The sequence below is a fragment of the Triturus cristatus genome, chromosome 6 (assembly GCF_964204655.1).
Source record: "Triturus cristatus chromosome 6, aTriCri1.1, whole genome shotgun sequence".
Lineage (NCBI taxonomy): Eukaryota > Metazoa > Chordata > Amphibia > Caudata > Salamandridae > Triturus > Triturus cristatus.
In genome coordinates, this window is record NC_140589.1 from 150,372,960 (window position 1) to 150,391,103 (window position 18,144).

The window sequence follows — 18,144 nt, forward strand, 5'->3', positions numbered from 1 at the left end:
TTTAATAAGCCTGCCCTGCCACGACGTTCCTGGGTCAGTGGATTTAAATCACTTTTTTTACTCTATTTGAAATTCTACGAAGCTTTGCTCTCAAAGAGGAATTTGGAGGTTTGTATATTGAAAAGCATACTACTGGCAGTCTGATTTCTGGTGTAAGAAACGCTTACTCGTTCACGCCTTCCTTAGATCGATCAGTTGAATCTATACTATCTGTCTGACATCAAAATGCCTTTGAGAATTAGTCGCAGCCTGTTTTAGGAATATCTGGCACTAAACACTTACTCTGGTGTTTCTGCTGATCATTTAATTTTGCATGTGCCAGAGAAGAAAGATGTTTTTCTGTCTCTGAACACAGTTGTAGAATTTCTTGCTACTATTCCGCCTTCAAATTCATTCACTAATGAGCAATTGTCAGGACTTAAAGCCCATCTGTTGTAGAAAGAATGCCTCCTTGCTGTTCCCATGGTTCCTTTCTTTCGAAAAGAAAAAATGCCGCCCAGTTGTTGTCTGAAGAGGCCCGGACATACTACATAGGGCTTTAATCAAAATCGTATGTATTAATCTATAACTAGAGTTTCGTGCCTTGGTTTCATTTAATTATTAATCAGGGGCCATTAGCGCATCTCTAGAACACATTTAGAAGGGCTTTCTATTAATATATGGTGCTCAAAGTTTGTTCAGATGAGGAGGGAAAAAATAGAATTTAGGTAATTCTGCTATTTTGGGGACGGCTGGGACTACCAGTGTTGTCGGTAGTAAACCGGCCTGGTGGCAAACTTAGCTTTTCCGATGGAGTGCTGGCATCTGCTGTATTGCCTTCGAACACTTTAGTTTGCAGCAAGCACTACAGGTTTCCAACACATTACCGTTAATCTCAACTAAGCATACACAGTGCTACAGTATGGGGCAACATAAATAGACACAAGAGAGAAGTATGCATACAGTGTATTTAAATGACATTCAGTTTCATAGTCAACACCATTTGAATAGCACACATTATACCATTTGTATGTCCTTGTACTGCTTTGGCAGTCCATAATTTTTTCTCGTGAGATAAATAGTTGGGCGTTTTTTAAGCCAATCAGAATTGGAGCTAAAAAGCGCTGGTTTACACAAGTTTTGTACTAGCACTGGTTGTGTTTGAACCATAATGAAATGCAGATAGCCAATACTGTCATTATATAATAAGAGGCAAAAGTATCAAGCTAAATTGAGATCACAAATGCTGAAATTAGCAGAATTTCAGCGTTTGCAATCGCAATTTAGCTGTGTGCATTGTATGGAAAAAAAACACTCGCAAAATAAGGAATATTTTGCAAATGCATTTAAGGAATCGCAAATTGCGATTCCTTAAATGACATTTAGGAAGCACAGAAAAATTGCGATTTGGATTTAAGGAATCGCAAATTACCACCAACTTTGGGCATGTTTGTGCGCCACATGTGCACACATACATATTTCAGGGGTGCAACAGGGTGTCCTTTTGGCACCCTTGTAACCTTGAAATTGCATTCTCAATTTGCGATTCTCTAATTGGCAATAACAAATTGAGAATGTCATCCCATTTATTCCTATTGGGCCTCCTAGCCCATAGGAATGAATGGGTGGTATTCCTTATTTGTGAATCTCAATTTGCGATTCGCAAATAAGGGTCATGTAGGATTCGCAAAATTTTTAGCAAATCCTACAAACATTGCATTTTGTGATTCTCTAATTGTGATGCTCTAAAAATCGCAATTTGAGAATCGCAAAACTCTTTTTTGATACATTTGCCCCCAAGTGCTGTAAAACCCGGTAGTACATCCTTTGGTATAATTCAAGTTACACTTTCAAAACTATTGTAATGAAAAAGTTAAATCATAGCTAAAAAAAGGTAGGATTCATCCACTCTTGTGCTCGTTTTGTGAAAATTAGACCAAAGTCACATTTAGAACGTTTACCCTGTTTCTTGTTTTAGAATCGCTCCAGAAAAAATGTGCTACTGAGCACTGTATAAATGGGAAACACATATTTGAAAATTCTGGTAATGATTGCACATTTCCAATACTAGACCAAAGGTCAACACAATACATTTTGCCAGTGGAATTTAGACACTTTGCATTCCATGAGGATTGCATAGTTTATTAATTCTCGGAAAACATTTATTGCAGAACAGATTTCTTTCCAAAGCTATTCTTTGAAAGGCATGTCCCACTGAAAGTGAAATGTTCCATTACACCCACAGTGCCAAAATGTTCCACATAATATATACATCACAACCTTTGTGAGTTTTCCAGAGTTTGTAAAAAAGTTCATAAGGGGAAAAACTTAAAACGCTCTTGTAAAAGATCTTTCCACAAACACACTGCTATGCAGGGCCCTTCCATCATGCCAGTCCAGGTTCCATTTCCAAAGTCGTACCTGGTTTGCCAGTGCACATCACCTCTACGAGGTCCTAAAACGTTGCTACCTGTATAGCTGAAAAACCATGCAGTTTTCCAGTTCACAAACCACTGCCGGTTCTGGACACCCTTTCACCAGGATATTGTATCTGTCATCTAGTTCATGTCTGTTCAGTGTTTAACTCAAAAGCATTAGGTTACAGGATCAGCCTTATACTAAAGGGTAGAATAGCTCTTTTTGTCCCTGCTGATGACCCACCACATTACTGAAACAAACATCCATTTCACAATATGTGCCTACTTGGTCTCAGCAGACAGTCGGCTTGATGGCCTTCTGCCTGCCTGTTTTTTTTCAGCTAAGATGCGTTTAATCTGTTTTTCTTGCAAAAGGATGTTCATTATTCATAGACAACATAACATTAATGTTATAATGTAAGGAAACATTTTTGTAGGAGCATAATACAAGTATAAGCTATATTGTGGGTTGGTCTGTTCCGTAAGACAATGTAAAAAATATTTTTAAAAATCATTTTTGTGTCCGTCCCTTTAGTCACAGGTGTCCAAAAACATGCCATCATTTGTGTTAATATCTGGGTGGGCTAAGTCTGCCACACTCTGCAAATTGTATGTGCACATGAAACTGGCAGTATTTCTTGGATAAAAGTGCAGGACTATGCCACACGGAACCCTCCTGGCACGCACCATCTTCCATCAAAGCCAGCATGCAGGATTATTAGGACAGCTCTGGATTTCTCTGGAAAAATAGACCAGCCCAGCCCTTATCAGTGCTCATATTTACAATCTTGAGTAGTGCTGCTCTTGTTTCCCTCGCACTAAGTAACCAGCTTACAGTTAAATGTACCTGGCATGCTTTCACAGTCCCACCGACATGCATGGAGCATGTGACCTGCGCTGTAATATTCACTTGGCTTAGAAGCTCGGCACACGTGGCGCTACATAAAACCCACAACTTTCTTATGCAAGTAGGTAAAGGCACTGCTCAGCACCCTCTCCCTTATTAACAAATGCCCCTCCTCTCCCAGCTGCCCACCTCACACACAAAAAACTCACACCACCCCTTGTCAATACTGCCATGTATAGTACCACTTCTTAGTACTGCTGCAATACATTTAATAGGAGCTTACTTGTACTTCTCAGGAACAAACAGGTATTCTGAATAATGCATAACTGCACTTCTGTATTTCCAATTAAAGTTCTGGAAAAAGCAACATGTTTCATCTTTAGAATTAAATACATTGGATTATGTTATGTTACTGCTCATTTCCTTCTGCACTCTCATGTTGGCATAGAATCAGGCCTGTATGTTTTGTGTAACATGTATCTGTTATCAGGATAGCCCTGCCAACAACACCAACCTTTCTAATGAGAGACCACCAGCCAGGCAGGTTGTTTAACATGTAGCAGTTTACAATTTTCTTTGGTTGCTTTAAAGAGTCTCAGGGTTAAGTTAGTGAAGAGTTTTGGCATTGATAGGACTAGTTGCAGGTACATGAAGGGATCAAATCCCCAGTAGGTTATTTTAGAAGTTATATTGTAAAGGAGGCACTTAAAGCTGGAGACCCCAATCAATTCCTGCAGTGTGTTCTCAACAAAATCTTCTATTACATCCACTTTTATAGATACTTCACTACTAAGCCTGGGCGGTAAATTTCGTTCCGCACGCGGAATTTGCGGAATTTGGGTAGTTTCGCGGAGAACACGCAATTTCCCAAAATTCTGTGTTCCGCGGCTTTGCGGAATTTTTTGCTTGTTCGCATTCTCAAAATGCATGTTTGCAAGATATTTCCCCCTGAGCGTGCAAACAGGAAAAAAGCACCGCGAACAAGCAATTCCGCGTGTTCACAGAATTTCTGCGCGCTCGCGGAGATTTTTTACAGTTTCGCTGAGCTTTGCGTAGTGCGGCTATGCAAATTCCGCCCACCGATATTCACTACATAGGTAAGGTTCTTATACTGAATGTTCTTGAGAGTGTTCCCTATTGCCTGTGCTGCAGATCTCTTCCGTAATCTCTGTACCACACCTCCTAGACTGCTATCCTATTTACTGAATGGTAGATGGGATGAAAAAGGTATGCTCTCCTCAGAAGAGGTGTGTCCAACAAGTATGGTGCGGATAATGCTTTTGGTCACACAGTGCATTAAATGTTCTTTCTAGGCTCCCACACAGCCAAGAACAATAGCCTGACATTGAGCAGTAGAGTGTAGCGAGCCAGTTCCTATAGTGGTGACAGCTAGATACTTCTTCAAGAAGCTAGACTCCCTAGTGCACTAGTAGGCAGGATAGTGTGGCCCTGGCAGCTACCCATTGAGATGAAGAAAGGGGTGCATATTTTCATTGGCACACAACATGTAAGCCAGTCAGGCCACGGATCAAGGTTAACAAACTCGGGGTGCTGAGCCAGTGATGTTATTGAGAGACAGGAGCTAAGGTAGAAGTGCTCAAGATGAGTGGCTTAGCAGCAAGCTAAAGAGGCAGGCAAGCATAAAAATCTCACCACACCCAGGTGGCAGTCTGCACCCACCCACAGCTGCCTCTACATAGCACATTATCTGGTAGACCCGACACCTGCAGCTTGCTGAAGTAGAACTTGTTAGCAGGGGCTGTGAGTGATTTTAATCTGGAGCTTTAGCTGCAGTATTTGCTGCTGGGGCCAGATGGTAGCTAAGAATTTATTTTTGGGTAAAAACTTGAATCATGATTTTGGAACTAATCTGAGACAAAATCCTAAACTTACTACTTCTGGTATTCACAGAAGGCACTTATGATTTTTGGTATGCACAGAAATCCCTTACGGTTCCTAACTTTACGTCCGCAGTCGGGCCGGAATCTCCGCACACGGACCGTGCTCTCCGCACCCGGACCGTACTGTTTCAGATTAGTTCTGTGAATCGGCCCAGATTAATCAATCAATCAATCAATCATTGTACTTATAAAGCGCGCTACTTACCCATGAGAGTCTCAAGGCGCTGGGGTGGTGCGGGGGGGGGGGGGTGCTGCTACTGCTCGAAGAGCCATGTCTTGAGGAGTCTTCTGAAGGTGAGCAGGTCTTGGGTCTTTCGTAGGTGGGTGGGGAGGGTGTTCCAAGTTTTGGTGGCAAGGAAGGAGAAGCATCTGCCACCGGAGGTCGTTCGTTGTATGCGTGGGACAGTGGCGAGGGCGAGGCTGGTGGAGCGTAGCTGGCGGGAAGGGGTGTAGAAGCTGAGTCTGCTGTTAAGTTAGGCTGGTCCGGTGTTGTGGAGTGCATTGTGAGCGTGGGTGAGCATCTTGAAGGTGATCCTCTTGTCGACGGGGAGCCAGTGTAGGTCTCTCAGGTGGGGGGTGATGTGGCTGCGGCGAGGGACGTTGACGATCAGTCGGGCGGAGGCGTTTTGAATGCGTTGCAGTCGTCGCAGGTGTTTGGCCGGGATTCCTGCGTAGAGTGTGTTGCCGTAGTCCAACCTGCTGCTGATGAGGGCCTGTGTCACCGTTCTTCTAGTTTCGGTGGGGATCCACTTGTAGATCATGCGGAGGGTGTTGTAGCAGGAGGAGGAGACGGCGTTGACCTGTTTTGACATGGAGAGGGAGGAGTCTAGGTTGCGTGCGTGGTCGGTGGGTGTCGGTGCTGTTCCCAGCGTGGTCGGCCACCAGGAATCATCCCAGGCTGAGGGGGTGGATCCGAGGATGAGGACCTCCTTCTTGTCCGAGTTCAGCTTCAGTCGGCTGCCTCTCATCCATTCGGCGACGGCCCTCATTCCCTCGTGGAGGTTGGTTTTGACGGTGTGCGGGTCCTTGGTGAGGGAGAGGATGAGCTGGGTGTCGTCGGCGTAGGAGATGATGTTGAGGTCATGCGGGCGGGCGACGTGAGCGAGAGGGGCCATGTAGACGTTGAACAGCGTCGGGCTGAGGGATGAGCCCTGGGGTACTCCGCAGATGGTGTCGGTGGCTTCGGAGCGGAAGGGGGGGAGGCGGACGCTCTGGGTTCTGCCGGAGAGGAAGGATGTGGTCCAGTCCAGGGCCTTCTCTTAGATTCCGGCTTCTTGGAGGCGTGTCTTTAGTGTGCGGTGGCAGACCGTGTCGAAGGGGGCTGACAGGTCCAGGAGGATGAGGGCTGATGTTTCGCCGTTGTCTAGTTGTATCCTGATGTCATCTGTGGCGGTGATGAGGGCTGTCTCGGTGCTGTGGTTTTTTCGGAATCCGGACTGGGATGGGTCTAGGATGTCGTTGTCCTCGAGGTAGTGGGTCAGTTGCGTGTTGACGATTTTCTTGATGACCTTCGCCGGGAACGGGAGCAGGGAGATGGGCCGGAAATTCTTGAGGTCCTTGAGGTCCGCCTTGGGCTTCTTGAGAAGGGCGCGCTTCCAGCTTTCCAGGAACGTAGCTGTCTCGAAGGAGATGTTGATTACTTTCCGTAGTTGGGGTGCGATGGCTGCGTCTGCTTTGTTGAATATGTGGTGTGGGCAGGGGTCTGACGGTGATCCTGAGTGGATGGAGTTCATGGTCATGCGTGTTTCGTCGTTGTTGACGTTGGTCCAGGAGGTCAGGCGGTTGATGCGGGTGATGTTCGTAGGGGGGGTGGAGTCTGATGTTGTATGGGTGGTCGTGGTGAAGTTGAAGCTATCGTGGATGTCAGCGATCTTGCGGTGGAAGAAGGTGGCCAGCGAGTCGCACAGTTCTTGTGAGGGCAGGATGTCGTTGGTGTTGGCGTTGGGGTTGGAGAGTTCCTTCACGATGCTGAAGAGCTCTTTGCTGTCGTGTGCGTTGTTGTCCAGGCGGGTTTTGAAGGATGATCTCTTGGCTGATCTGATGAGATGGTGGTGCCTGCGGGTGGCATCCTTGTGGGCTGCGTGGCTGTCCGGTGTTCATTCGTGGAGCCATTTCTTCTCCAGTTTCCGGCATACTCGTTTGGACGTCTGGAGTTCTTCGGTGAACCAGGTGGCTTTTTTGCTGGTGCGGCTGTTGGAGGGTTTCTTGAGCGGGGCGAGGGTGTTGGCGCAGTCGTTGATCCACTGTCTGAGGTTTTGGGCGGCGGCGTCTGGGTTGGTGGGGTCGGTGGGTGGGTTCTGGGCGAGGGTGGTGGTCAGCTGGTCTTCGGTGACTTTGTTCCAGCCGCAGCAGGGCAGCTGTTGGGTGTAGTGGAGCGTGGTGGGATTCTTGTAGTTAAAATGGATGCAGCGGTGATCCATCCAGTGGAGTTCGGTGGTGCTGTCGAAGGAGACGTAGGTGCTTGTGGAGAAGATGGGGTCAAGCATATGGCCGGAGGCGTGGGTGGGAGCGGTGACGAGTTGTCTGAGGCCAAAGTTGGCGAGGTTGGCAATCAGAGTGGCGGAGTTGGCGTCGTTGTTGTTCTCGAGGTGGAAGTTCAGGTCCCCGAGGAGGATGTAGTCCGTGGAGGTGAGTGCGTGGGTGCTGGCGAGGTCGGCGATGGAGTCGCTGAACTGTGGTCGGGGTCCTGGGGGTCTGTAGACGAGTGTTCCTCTGGGGGTGGTGTTGGGGTCAGTGTGGATCCAGAAGTGCAGGTGTTCAGCGGTGCTGAGGGTGTCGTCTGAGTTGGTGGAGACCTTGCGGCTGGATTAAGTCTAATTTATAGCCACAATATGTTTGTGGAAATAACCTAGTAATACATGAAACAAAGACTTAATTTTTGTAAGGATTGTAGAAAATACACAACGAGATTTAGCAGAGTAGTGCCAATGAAATTTCAATGGGTAAAAGCAATATTGATAATTTCAGATATGTGTATTGTGTGAATTGTCTGATAATCATGATCTGTTTCAATAGTCCAAAGAGTTGCTAATTTTTGCTAATAATTTCAAAAAATTATTTACTTTGAAAAATTACCTAACGTAGGAAGGGCATCTTCTGTGCGGAAAGGGTTGTTCTTACTTACTGGCCATTGACACAAGGCCATATTTTTTTTAGAGTTTCAAAGTTGAAGGTGTTTCAAGGCTGGTCATATTTACTAGTGGGTTATGCTCTGCAAGTCCCCAAATATGAATAGTTACATATGTTATTTTTTGTAACCCATTATATTCAAACTAATAATTGAAGGCCCGATTCAGAAAATATTTTGAGCACCTAGGTTTGACAGCTGTCATCTGTGAGTGTAAATAACACCCTGGTTCAATTGAGTTATGCCGAAATTGATGTGTTTAGAAGGAACTTACAATCACAAAAGTCCACAGCTGCAGTGATGTTCCCCAATTTTACGTTTACTGTTAGGGGTAAGAACATAGGTGCTCCTTTATGGGATAGATACTTGAGTATCTATTTGAAAAGCAGGAAACTCCCACAAAGTTGTAACGTTCTGTACATTCATCAATATTCTTAATTCTTTTTCATGGTATCGTTTAAAGGCATTACATTTTGGCACTGGTGTACACATTTGTTGTGAAAGAAAAATTCCCTAACATACCCATAGCTTTAGAAAATTTTGAGAAAGGATTTTTTTCGTTTGCAAAGAATCTTCATGAGGGGGTGGAGTTCAAGTGATTTTACACTATATTCCAATTTTCCTCTGGTGGCAAATTGGATTGTTTAGGATTAAATGTCTACACAGAAATCTATGATTTTTGTAGATTTTTTGATGCATTGCCTTGCAGTTTTTGTGAATTTCGAAACCTGTGGTAACTTTATATATATGAAAAATATAGGGTTATGGCTACTACTCTTCTCCGAGTATTGAAGAGGCTAAACTTAAAGAGGCATTTCCTTAAGTTTTAAGGCACTTTAGGGGTCGCTAAAAGGTAGCTACAAAGTTTAGGACTGTCTCTTCTGCTTTCTATCTGAAAGGTACACTGTAGCAATGTGCTGGATTGTTTACGTTGATTGCATATAATATTACAATGTTGTTAATAAAGGCATTTGTTGTGGTAAAGAAGTCTACATTGTTAGTGTTTTAAGTATGGTTCTATAGAAAGATATTTTACAAAAACTATTACATTGATGAAATTTATATAAGGCCCTGAGAGATGGAGTCTTATGCACTTCCATACATGTTACTACAAAATTTAAGGGACACCAAGTAATTTGATTTTCAATTTCAGATTTTTCAGCATAAAGATAAAATCAGTGACATCTCAACCACAGCCACCAATGAAGCCACGCTGGAAGGGATGCTGAACAAGGTTATGGACCTCTGGAGCAAAACCGACTTCCAATTGGCTGTCCACCAATCTGACAATTCTCCTATGATGATTATTGCATCTGCTGAAGATATAATGGTTCAGCTAGAAGAGAGCCAGGTCATCATTTCGACAATTAAGGGATCTCGCTATGCCGGACCAATTAAGGTAAAGTGTATTGAATTAGTTCTGTTTAAAAATAAAGAATGTTTTTCAACTTATTTCTGAAAATGATGATTTCAAGATAACGAGTAAGAAATGACGAGGTTTTTATGGTTTTTATAATAACGATTCTTCTGCTAATGTTCTCTTTTTTTAGTGTGCGGGAAAATTGTTTTTCTTTATTAAGGGAAATCCTGTAGATGCCGCATTTATTTTGTTTACTGAGCTATCATTATTTACTCTAGCATTCCTTCTCTCACCAATACCATGCCGCTCTTGTTGGTTTTGACAATCTATATGTCCACCTATTAAAATGTTTTGCTACAGCTTGATTCTTTTTTGTGGCTTGCAGGGTTTGTTTGAGGGAGTGTTGAATACTGTCATGTAACCTTTACATTTGCCATGATTGCTGTTTTTTACCTTGGGGCTGATGACCGGATTAATGCTTACCTTCTGTCCCTAGCATCAGTGTAATTTTACAAAAGCTTGACCAGTCTGGCAGGTATTTCACCTACCAGAGTTAATATACATTCACCTGCCACATCCTACACCTATGACCCTGCCCTGATGGCCTCACTTTGCCAATGAAACAATTTTGTTTTTAAATACATTTTTTTTATTTTTATTTTATTTAAACAATTTGTTATTTATTGCTTTGGTTTTTTCTATGTTTTACAGTCTGTAAGTTTATAAGTTGTTATTGTGAGGGAATAAGTACAAGTTACTACTTTTTTTCTGAGACATGTCTGAGCTGGCATCAAGAAGGAAATTCTTTGAGAGCTAAAGAATGATGGGCTAGTTCACAGCTGGAAGCGGCTGAGCCATTTGCAGCCCATCCAGCCCTAAAAAACAGGATTGAGGGAGCAGCTCACAACGTTTTTCATAGTGACTTACTTGATTTAATGCATAATAATTCTGTTTCATACCCTGAAGTACAATAGTTTAGTGTCTCTTATGAATTGCCTACAAATCTAATGGCCTTCTCACCAATTTTTTCAGTGCCCTAGAAAGACAAGCCCAGAAGAGGTAGATCATCGGTCCTATCTTTACAGTGAGTCAGGACCGCCACATGCAGGAGTAGTAAAGATTGTGAGAAACACACGTCCTTTTCATTGTGTAACATTAGGCAAACATTGCAGTGTGCACTGTCTCTTGATATGCTTAATGGCTAACATTTTAGTTGGTGGTACTAATGGGCTAGAAGCCTGTCTGTCTGTTGAGATAGGGAGGCGAAGCAATTAGTTCAGCTTCTTGCGCAAATGGGACTACTTTTTGGAATGAAGTTGCCCTTTCAAAATGATCTCAAAGCAAGGCATTACAACATCCATACATAAAATACATCATTACCATTTCCAATACACACATTTGAGTACATAACCACCAGTGCTGGGATAAAGGTTTACTGTCCCAAGCATTATCATGTGATGCATAATTGCAACAGTCCACGGGTGCTAGATTGGGCTTCAGGGTGAACAGCGGCCTAGGAATCTCTTGTGCTAGGTGAGTGCTGGAATCACTTAGGCTGCGGTGGGTTTTAAGTTGGGCTATGCCCTTGGATGGGCTCTGAGATGGACTTCAATAAGCTATGTTCTGAGCATGGCTGTGCTCTTGACTAGACTTGTATGGAAGCTGGGCTGTGTAGGCCGCTGAGCTGAGATCTAAGTTGGGCTAAGTCTGGCTGGGGTGGATTGGGCAGTGAACTTGACTACTGGATACTGGATCTTCTGGAAGTGACTTGGGCTGGAATGGCCGGCTGGCCTGCATGATGAGCAGTAGATAGGGCAATATAGTAATGTGTCCCTGCGCTACAACCAATCCATGCTTAATAGATTTATGTTTATTACTATTTGATTTCAAATCCGAAAATCCCATATGATCGCTCAATGGGCAGAGTGCCCATCCGAACACCTGCAAGACAAAGGTTTCAATCCTTAGGTGGTTAATCATTTTGTCATCATTTTAAAGTTGTAAAAACCCTGTAATTGAAACTGGTCATAATAACGCCTGTTTGTTGATTGAGTAGGTCTAGAGGAGTACATATTGGAATATACAGATTGCCTTGAGTGAACCTATGGATTCTTGTGAATATCCCAAAATGCAGAATTCCAGTTAAATCATAAGAGTAAAATATGATGATTAGAGTGATAACTTTTCAACATGTTGTATAAAACAGCCCTTCGATCTCTACAAACAGGCATATGAACATTAGTAATCATGCCAAGAATGGATCACAGGGATATGATAGTCCCAGGTTTATCGGTTGTACTAGTGGTGAGAGACATGTTGGACACAGTACGGTCCACGAAGTGTCATGTTTAGCAAGCTATCCTAGATCAACCAGTCACTGTGAGTGTTATAGGATTTGACTGCACCATAGGGAAGAGTTGCCAGTCCTTCCTACACAGCTGCACAACATTTAACAGCATTCCACAATTTGTCCGTATTCAACAGTGACATAATGCAAAAAAAAAAATAGCAATACGTTTTATAGCCCCCAGCGCCTTTGGCCAAAAATGCTGAGGTAAAATTCAGAAGAAGGTCTTGAACTAGCAAGAATTACATCAGCACCTAATTTCTGAAATGTTTCATAATTCATACAGTCATAAAATCACATATTAATTAAAAATGTGTTTTATGCAATCACACTTTACCACAGCAACACGTGATGTGGTGATTTAAGAAGCTTCTGGTGTGCTTGTGAGGCCATCTCGGTCTTGAATTGTTTATCATCTGGGGTGAGCGGATCTTTTTGAAAAAGGACAGATACAAGCTAATAAACTCAATATTTGTAGGCAGCCTTGAAGCTGTGGAAAAGCAGCAGCTAAGGCTCTTCCAGAGACACATGCTGTGGTTGCCACCATCCACTTATGCTACTATAGAGTCCAACACACATCTGCTGAAGAGACCTGGTTGCCAATGCAATGTACCTGCACACATGGCTGATATCAATAGTAGCAAACACTCATGACACCATAAGCTGTTAGTAATCCCCTCAGCTCAAAGCTCCTCTAGAAATGCCTCCATTAGCTTCCTGTGGTCACCAGAGTTCAGTTTAAGGTCATCTGCCCAGTATATAAAGCCATGTCATATAACACCCTCTTAAAAGAAATGGGCAAACTACAGAGTATAGCGCTCTCTTTTGTGGATCTGCCTCAGCCTAGAGCTGAACATTCCTATCATTAATGTGATTAAGGAAGAACTGATTTCTTTAATCTTCCACACTGATCTCTGATCCACAGAGATTGTGAAAACCATTCACTCATTCACTCATCTATTCATTCACTGATACACAGCTTAATTGTCAAAAGCTATGCTGTGCTATGAGTGGCAAGAACATTCAGATTTCAGATTTATCATGTTGCAGATTATACAGATCTAAGAAGCTAGGTATTTGATTAGAACAGTTATTCTCTCCCCTGCTGACCCTGGCAAGGGAACATGATTTCTTCTTAATGACAAATAAGAAAATACTTACCCCTCTTTTTCTGTCTTTTCCAGAACACAGTGGATGAGTGGGATCGTAAACTGAATTTATTCTCACATACCTTGGAAGAATGGATGACTTGTCAAAGAAACTGGCTCTACCTTGAGCAAATCTTTCTTGCTCCGGACATTCAAAGGTACAGCATGTGTTTCTATAATATATTGGCCACCTGTGCTTTAGTTTAAAAAAAAACCACAATTTCTACTTTAAGAAGATATAAAGACAGTTTATCAGATTGCGTTATATTTAGGACAGTGCAAAATCGTAGAATTGTCTACTTTTGTTGTGAAATGTGGCTTGCCAGTATCTTGTATCACTTTTCTTTTACTGGGACTCGCACTTTGCATAAAATCTTTTGGGGGAAGATAGCAGCAGGAGACAGGTTCAATGAAAGACATTTTCTCTATAAACCAATCTCCCGCTGGTATCTAGAGAAACCGTATTACATGTGGTGTGCTCTCAGGTACAAAAAGTTTCACGAAAACGCATAATGTGAAATCTAGAGACATTTCTGAATGTCACTGTATGGAAAATTTGTGATAATCGCAAATTTCACCTGTACAATTTAACCCAGGCCCAGTTATATTAACTTTTTGGTTCAGGTACCCAATAAATATAAAAAAATACACTAGAGGCAGCCTGATCTGTATTATGTAAATTGAAGAATAGCATGTTCTGTCCACCTTAAAGCTCCTTCCCTGAATGTCCATTCATGTTTGCAGTGGCATGCTATGCTGGTACACAGTTCCGCTCTTCACCTGTACAGAAGATCAACTTGCACCATCACAGTGCAGTGGTGCAGTGGTGTTACCTGCTGCCCCATGTGGGTGTCCTGGTGGTCGGCTGTTCTCTGAGTGGGCGAGTGAAAGCCCTCCTCCAGTACAAGTGTAGGGGTCAGCATTTGCAGACACTGTGTGTGCAAGCAGCTGTACAGGTCGAATCTGTAATACTCTCCATCAGCTGTTCTTTGGAAGTATGCTAGGAACTCGCCCCCTACAAGGCAGAAGGGAATGTAGTCTGTGACCGAACCACTGTGGGAGAAGTGCACCATGAGCATTTTTGAGAATCTTTTTGTTCCCTTCCCAAGCCTCTTCAGTATGCAAATAACTCACCTCCTGGGTGGTCTTCATTTGCCCCTTCTACGGATGGTAAATTGACAGCGTGCAGGTTCCATATATTGGGGCATGCTCACGGCAAAGGGCCTCATCCATGATTTGCATGGGGCACGTCCCCTTAGTAATGCAAGTCAGAGAGAACCTCTTTTGCAATGTGCAGGTGCTGTAACAGCATCCATCAGTTTTTAATACAGAAGGAGGCTTGTGCTTCCATCTATAATACCATATCATGGTCCATCCCTTGCACTGAAGACTGCACTGGGGCCATTTGTGCAGGGGTACATGTTCTAAGCATATTTTAATTTCAGAGCTGTGTGTAGCATTTGGTTTTAGCAAACCCTCATTATCACCCACTAATCAGTTAGGGTACCTGGGGCGCAGAGTTCTGATTGGCCATGTCATGAGGCAATTATGACTGAAACTCCAGTTGTGGTATCAGATTTAATTTTCATCTGGCCTGCCTTTCCCACACCCTGGTGATCCAAAAATGGTGAAAGCAAATCTAAAGCAAGGCTTAGTGTTAAAAAAAACGATGGGAAATGCCTTATCTGTTTCTCTTGGTTGGGAAACATTTAAGGTACGTAAAATGGATTACTACTTTCACAGGATCTGTAGGTGATCAACTCTCTCAACTTGCATTAGCAATTATGTTTCAACTACAGTGGTTGCCACACATATGCAGATAACAGTTGTGTCTTAAGTCACGTGAAAAAGCTTTTAGAAAGCACTGGAGGTGTCTTGTCTCCTGTTGAGGCGCTCTACCTGACGGCCGAATGATCAGATAGTTGGCATACAGTTCATGGTAATTTGTTCTAAGCTAACAGAGCCAGTTCCAATAAGGCCCTTCCACCTGTCTACAGTGTCTTAACTCAGGGGACTTGTGATGCAGCTTGTTCCTGTGTCAAGTACAAGATAGATCTTGGCCAGAAGGTTGGGTGCTTGGACATAGATGTTATGGTGTGCAACATAAAGTATATTGAGGGACACCGACTGAAGTGAGTCTTGAAGTGCCCTGAAAAGCAATACTGTAGCCTGCCTAATGAAGTCTTGGTAAGACCCACCTAAATGGAGTTGCCGTATGCCATTTGCGGTATGCCTAGGAACAAGAAAGGTGAGGCAAGAATGGTTTGGAGGGATTTAAGATGCAATAACTATAGAAGAAGACTGTTGATTTGTAGGGGCCAAGGGAGAGTTCTGCATCTGGTTTTAATCCAGCTCAGTATTCCTGAAAAATGGGCCTTGTGGGTGCACTGAGGCACAAGCTCTCACACAAGCACACACATACATGTACGCAACCATATTAGCAAACCCACCATCTGTGATGTAGTAGTAACATAGTGCTTTCAAAAAGGAGGGACCTACCCCAGCACAATATATTTACTTGGATATCCCCTCTACTTACCAATGTTTTTTGTGGTCCTGAGGTTTTTGTTGCCACCTGTTCAAAATTGTATTGTTTTGAACCTATAAGTGGTCTAATCTTGCAAAACACAAGTTCCCAATATGTTTTCTAGACTGTTCTCTTCCATAAACAACAATGTTCTTTCTATTTTTGTGCACCATATCGAGTTTTCATAGAAAATGATTACTCCTTTTAGTCCTGCAGTGATGTTTGCGTACTTTATTATGTATGTTTTGCTCTTTGTCTCTGATGTTATTAGGCAGCTTCCAGCAGAAGCCAAGCTTTTCTCTCAGGTGGATTATGCATGGAAGGAGATAATGCAACGGACACAAAACCTGCCAAATGCCTTAAGAGCTACCACAGCAGCAGGAGTCTTGGAGTTGCTGCAGTCTAACAATGCACATCTGGAGAAAATTCAAAAGTGTCTGGAGGTAAGTAAAATAAGTGCATCCTTGCCGTTTATTCCATGGTGTCTAGGCTAGCTTTTTCTAATTACATTATTAAAGAAGGCATGTCTCAGTAGGTATTTATTAAACTGGATAATATGAAAGTTTTTGCAAAAAACTTATTGCCATCACAATTTCTCTTGGATTCTATTTCTTTAGAGGATCAAAGTTTTCAAAGTACCAAGTACAGTTTGTGGATAACTGAGATTTAAATACAACACCTCCGGTGCTGGGGCAGCAGTGAGCTTGATAAAGCACTGTGTGTCTCTTCATGATATATCACTATAATTATCTCAGCATACATGTTGGAGGTGTTTGCTTTGTCCCTGAGGGCACAATCTATGTCAGAATACCCTGACAACACTGCTCATCAATTAGACACATTTTATATCACTGTATTATAAGTGGATATCTTAAAAATCTTGCATGGCTTTGGTGAATGTGGATCAATATTTGACATTGGCGCAAACATGAAAGCATCTGATATCTGAGGACCACAAATTGAATCAAATATTTAGTAGACAATAACATAATAGAATACAATAAATTGTAAGAAGGTAGAACCATATAAAGTAGAGGTAATAACAGGTTCGACAGCCCACTGGGGCTTTCCTTAGATCAGTAAGGTCTAATTAAATGTTGTCATACTTAACCATTTATGGCTGAGTTCCACCAGTTGTCTCCAAGGCACTTTGCAATATGTTAGTTAGGATATAATGCAGGAACTTCTGGAAATTAGTTGATTCTCTGTGGAATTGCTATTTAACTGATAAAACCATCTGTACTTTAAGTCTGGATTGTCTAGACGCACCTGTAGACGACACAAGAAGAGATGGAGGAACAACAAAACCCCGGAAACCCACGCAGCCTTGGATCAATGCCAATGCACACAACAGCAAGGGACTCTTCACCGTCATCAAGGAGTTCGCCAGGCCCAACAGAGACACCACAGACATCCCACCCTCCCAAGACCTCGGCAACAAACTCGGCACCTTCTTCATCCACAAGATCAGGCAGATCTACTACAGCTTCGACACCCAAGACCCTGCCTCAACACCAATCACCACTGCACGTAACCATGCCGCACCACAACAGACCCTGCTCAACTGGACTTCACTTACCACAGAAGACCCACTAAAGATCATGAAGAACATCCACTCCAGAGCCCCATCGGACCCTTGCTCGTTTCCTTTTTCCATAGAGTAGCCACCGCCACAGCCCCAGATGACAGATCTCCAAAACTTCAGACCCATCTCCCTCCTCCCCTTCCCAGCCAAGGTCATCTAGAAAGCCATCAACGCCCAGCTCTCGGAGTTCATCGAGGAAAACCATGTCCTGAACAACTCTCAATCCGGCTTCCGAAGCAAACACAGCACCAAAACCGCTCTTCTCGCAGCCTCCAATGACATTCGCTCCCTCGTCAAGAACGGTGAAACCACAGCCCTCATCCTACTGGACCTCTCTGCCACCTTCGATACCATCTCCCACTGCACCCTAATCACTAGACTACACGATGCCGGCATCTGCGACAAGGCCCTGTACTGGATCCACTCATTCCTCACTGGCAGAACACAGCGAGACAGAGTACCTCCATTCCTCTCAAAATATACGGAGATCAGCTGCGAAGTGGCCCAAGGCTCCTCACTGAGCCTCGCCCTCTTCAACATTTACATGCCCCCTCTCGTGGCCATCTTCAGAAACCATGGACTCAACATCATCTCCTATACCGATGACAACCAACTGATCCTTTCCCTCACCAACGAACCTACAACTTTCAGAACCAACTATCACAGCAGGATGAAGGCCGTGGCAAGCTGGATGAAAGAGAGTTGCCGAAGCTCAACTAAGACAAGACCGAAATACTCATCCTAGGACCTGCCCCCTCAGCCTGGGACGACTCTTGGTGGACCTCCGCTCTGGAAACCATTGCCACCCCCATGGACCACGCACGCAACCTCGGCATCATACCAGACTCCTCACTCTCAATGAACCATCAGATCAATGCTGTATCCTCATCCTGTTTCCACACCCTC

General features: G+C 43.5%; 1 protein-coding gene across 1 annotated transcript in view; it reads left to right on the forward strand.

Moving 5' to 3' along the window:
- The window catches only part of DNAH14 (dynein axonemal heavy chain 14), an 894,889-nt gene that overhangs the window by 187,749 nt on the left and 688,996 nt on the right, over positions 1 to 18,144 (forward strand). Inside the window, exons 21-23 of the mRNA XM_085610384.1 lie at positions 9,425 to 9,670; positions 13,163 to 13,284; positions 15,925 to 16,096. Coding sequence (XP_085466510.1) covers positions 9,425 to 9,670; positions 13,163 to 13,284; positions 15,925 to 16,096 — 540 coding nt within the window. The remainder of the gene's footprint in view (positions 1 to 9,424; positions 9,671 to 13,162; positions 13,285 to 15,924; positions 16,097 to 18,144) is intronic.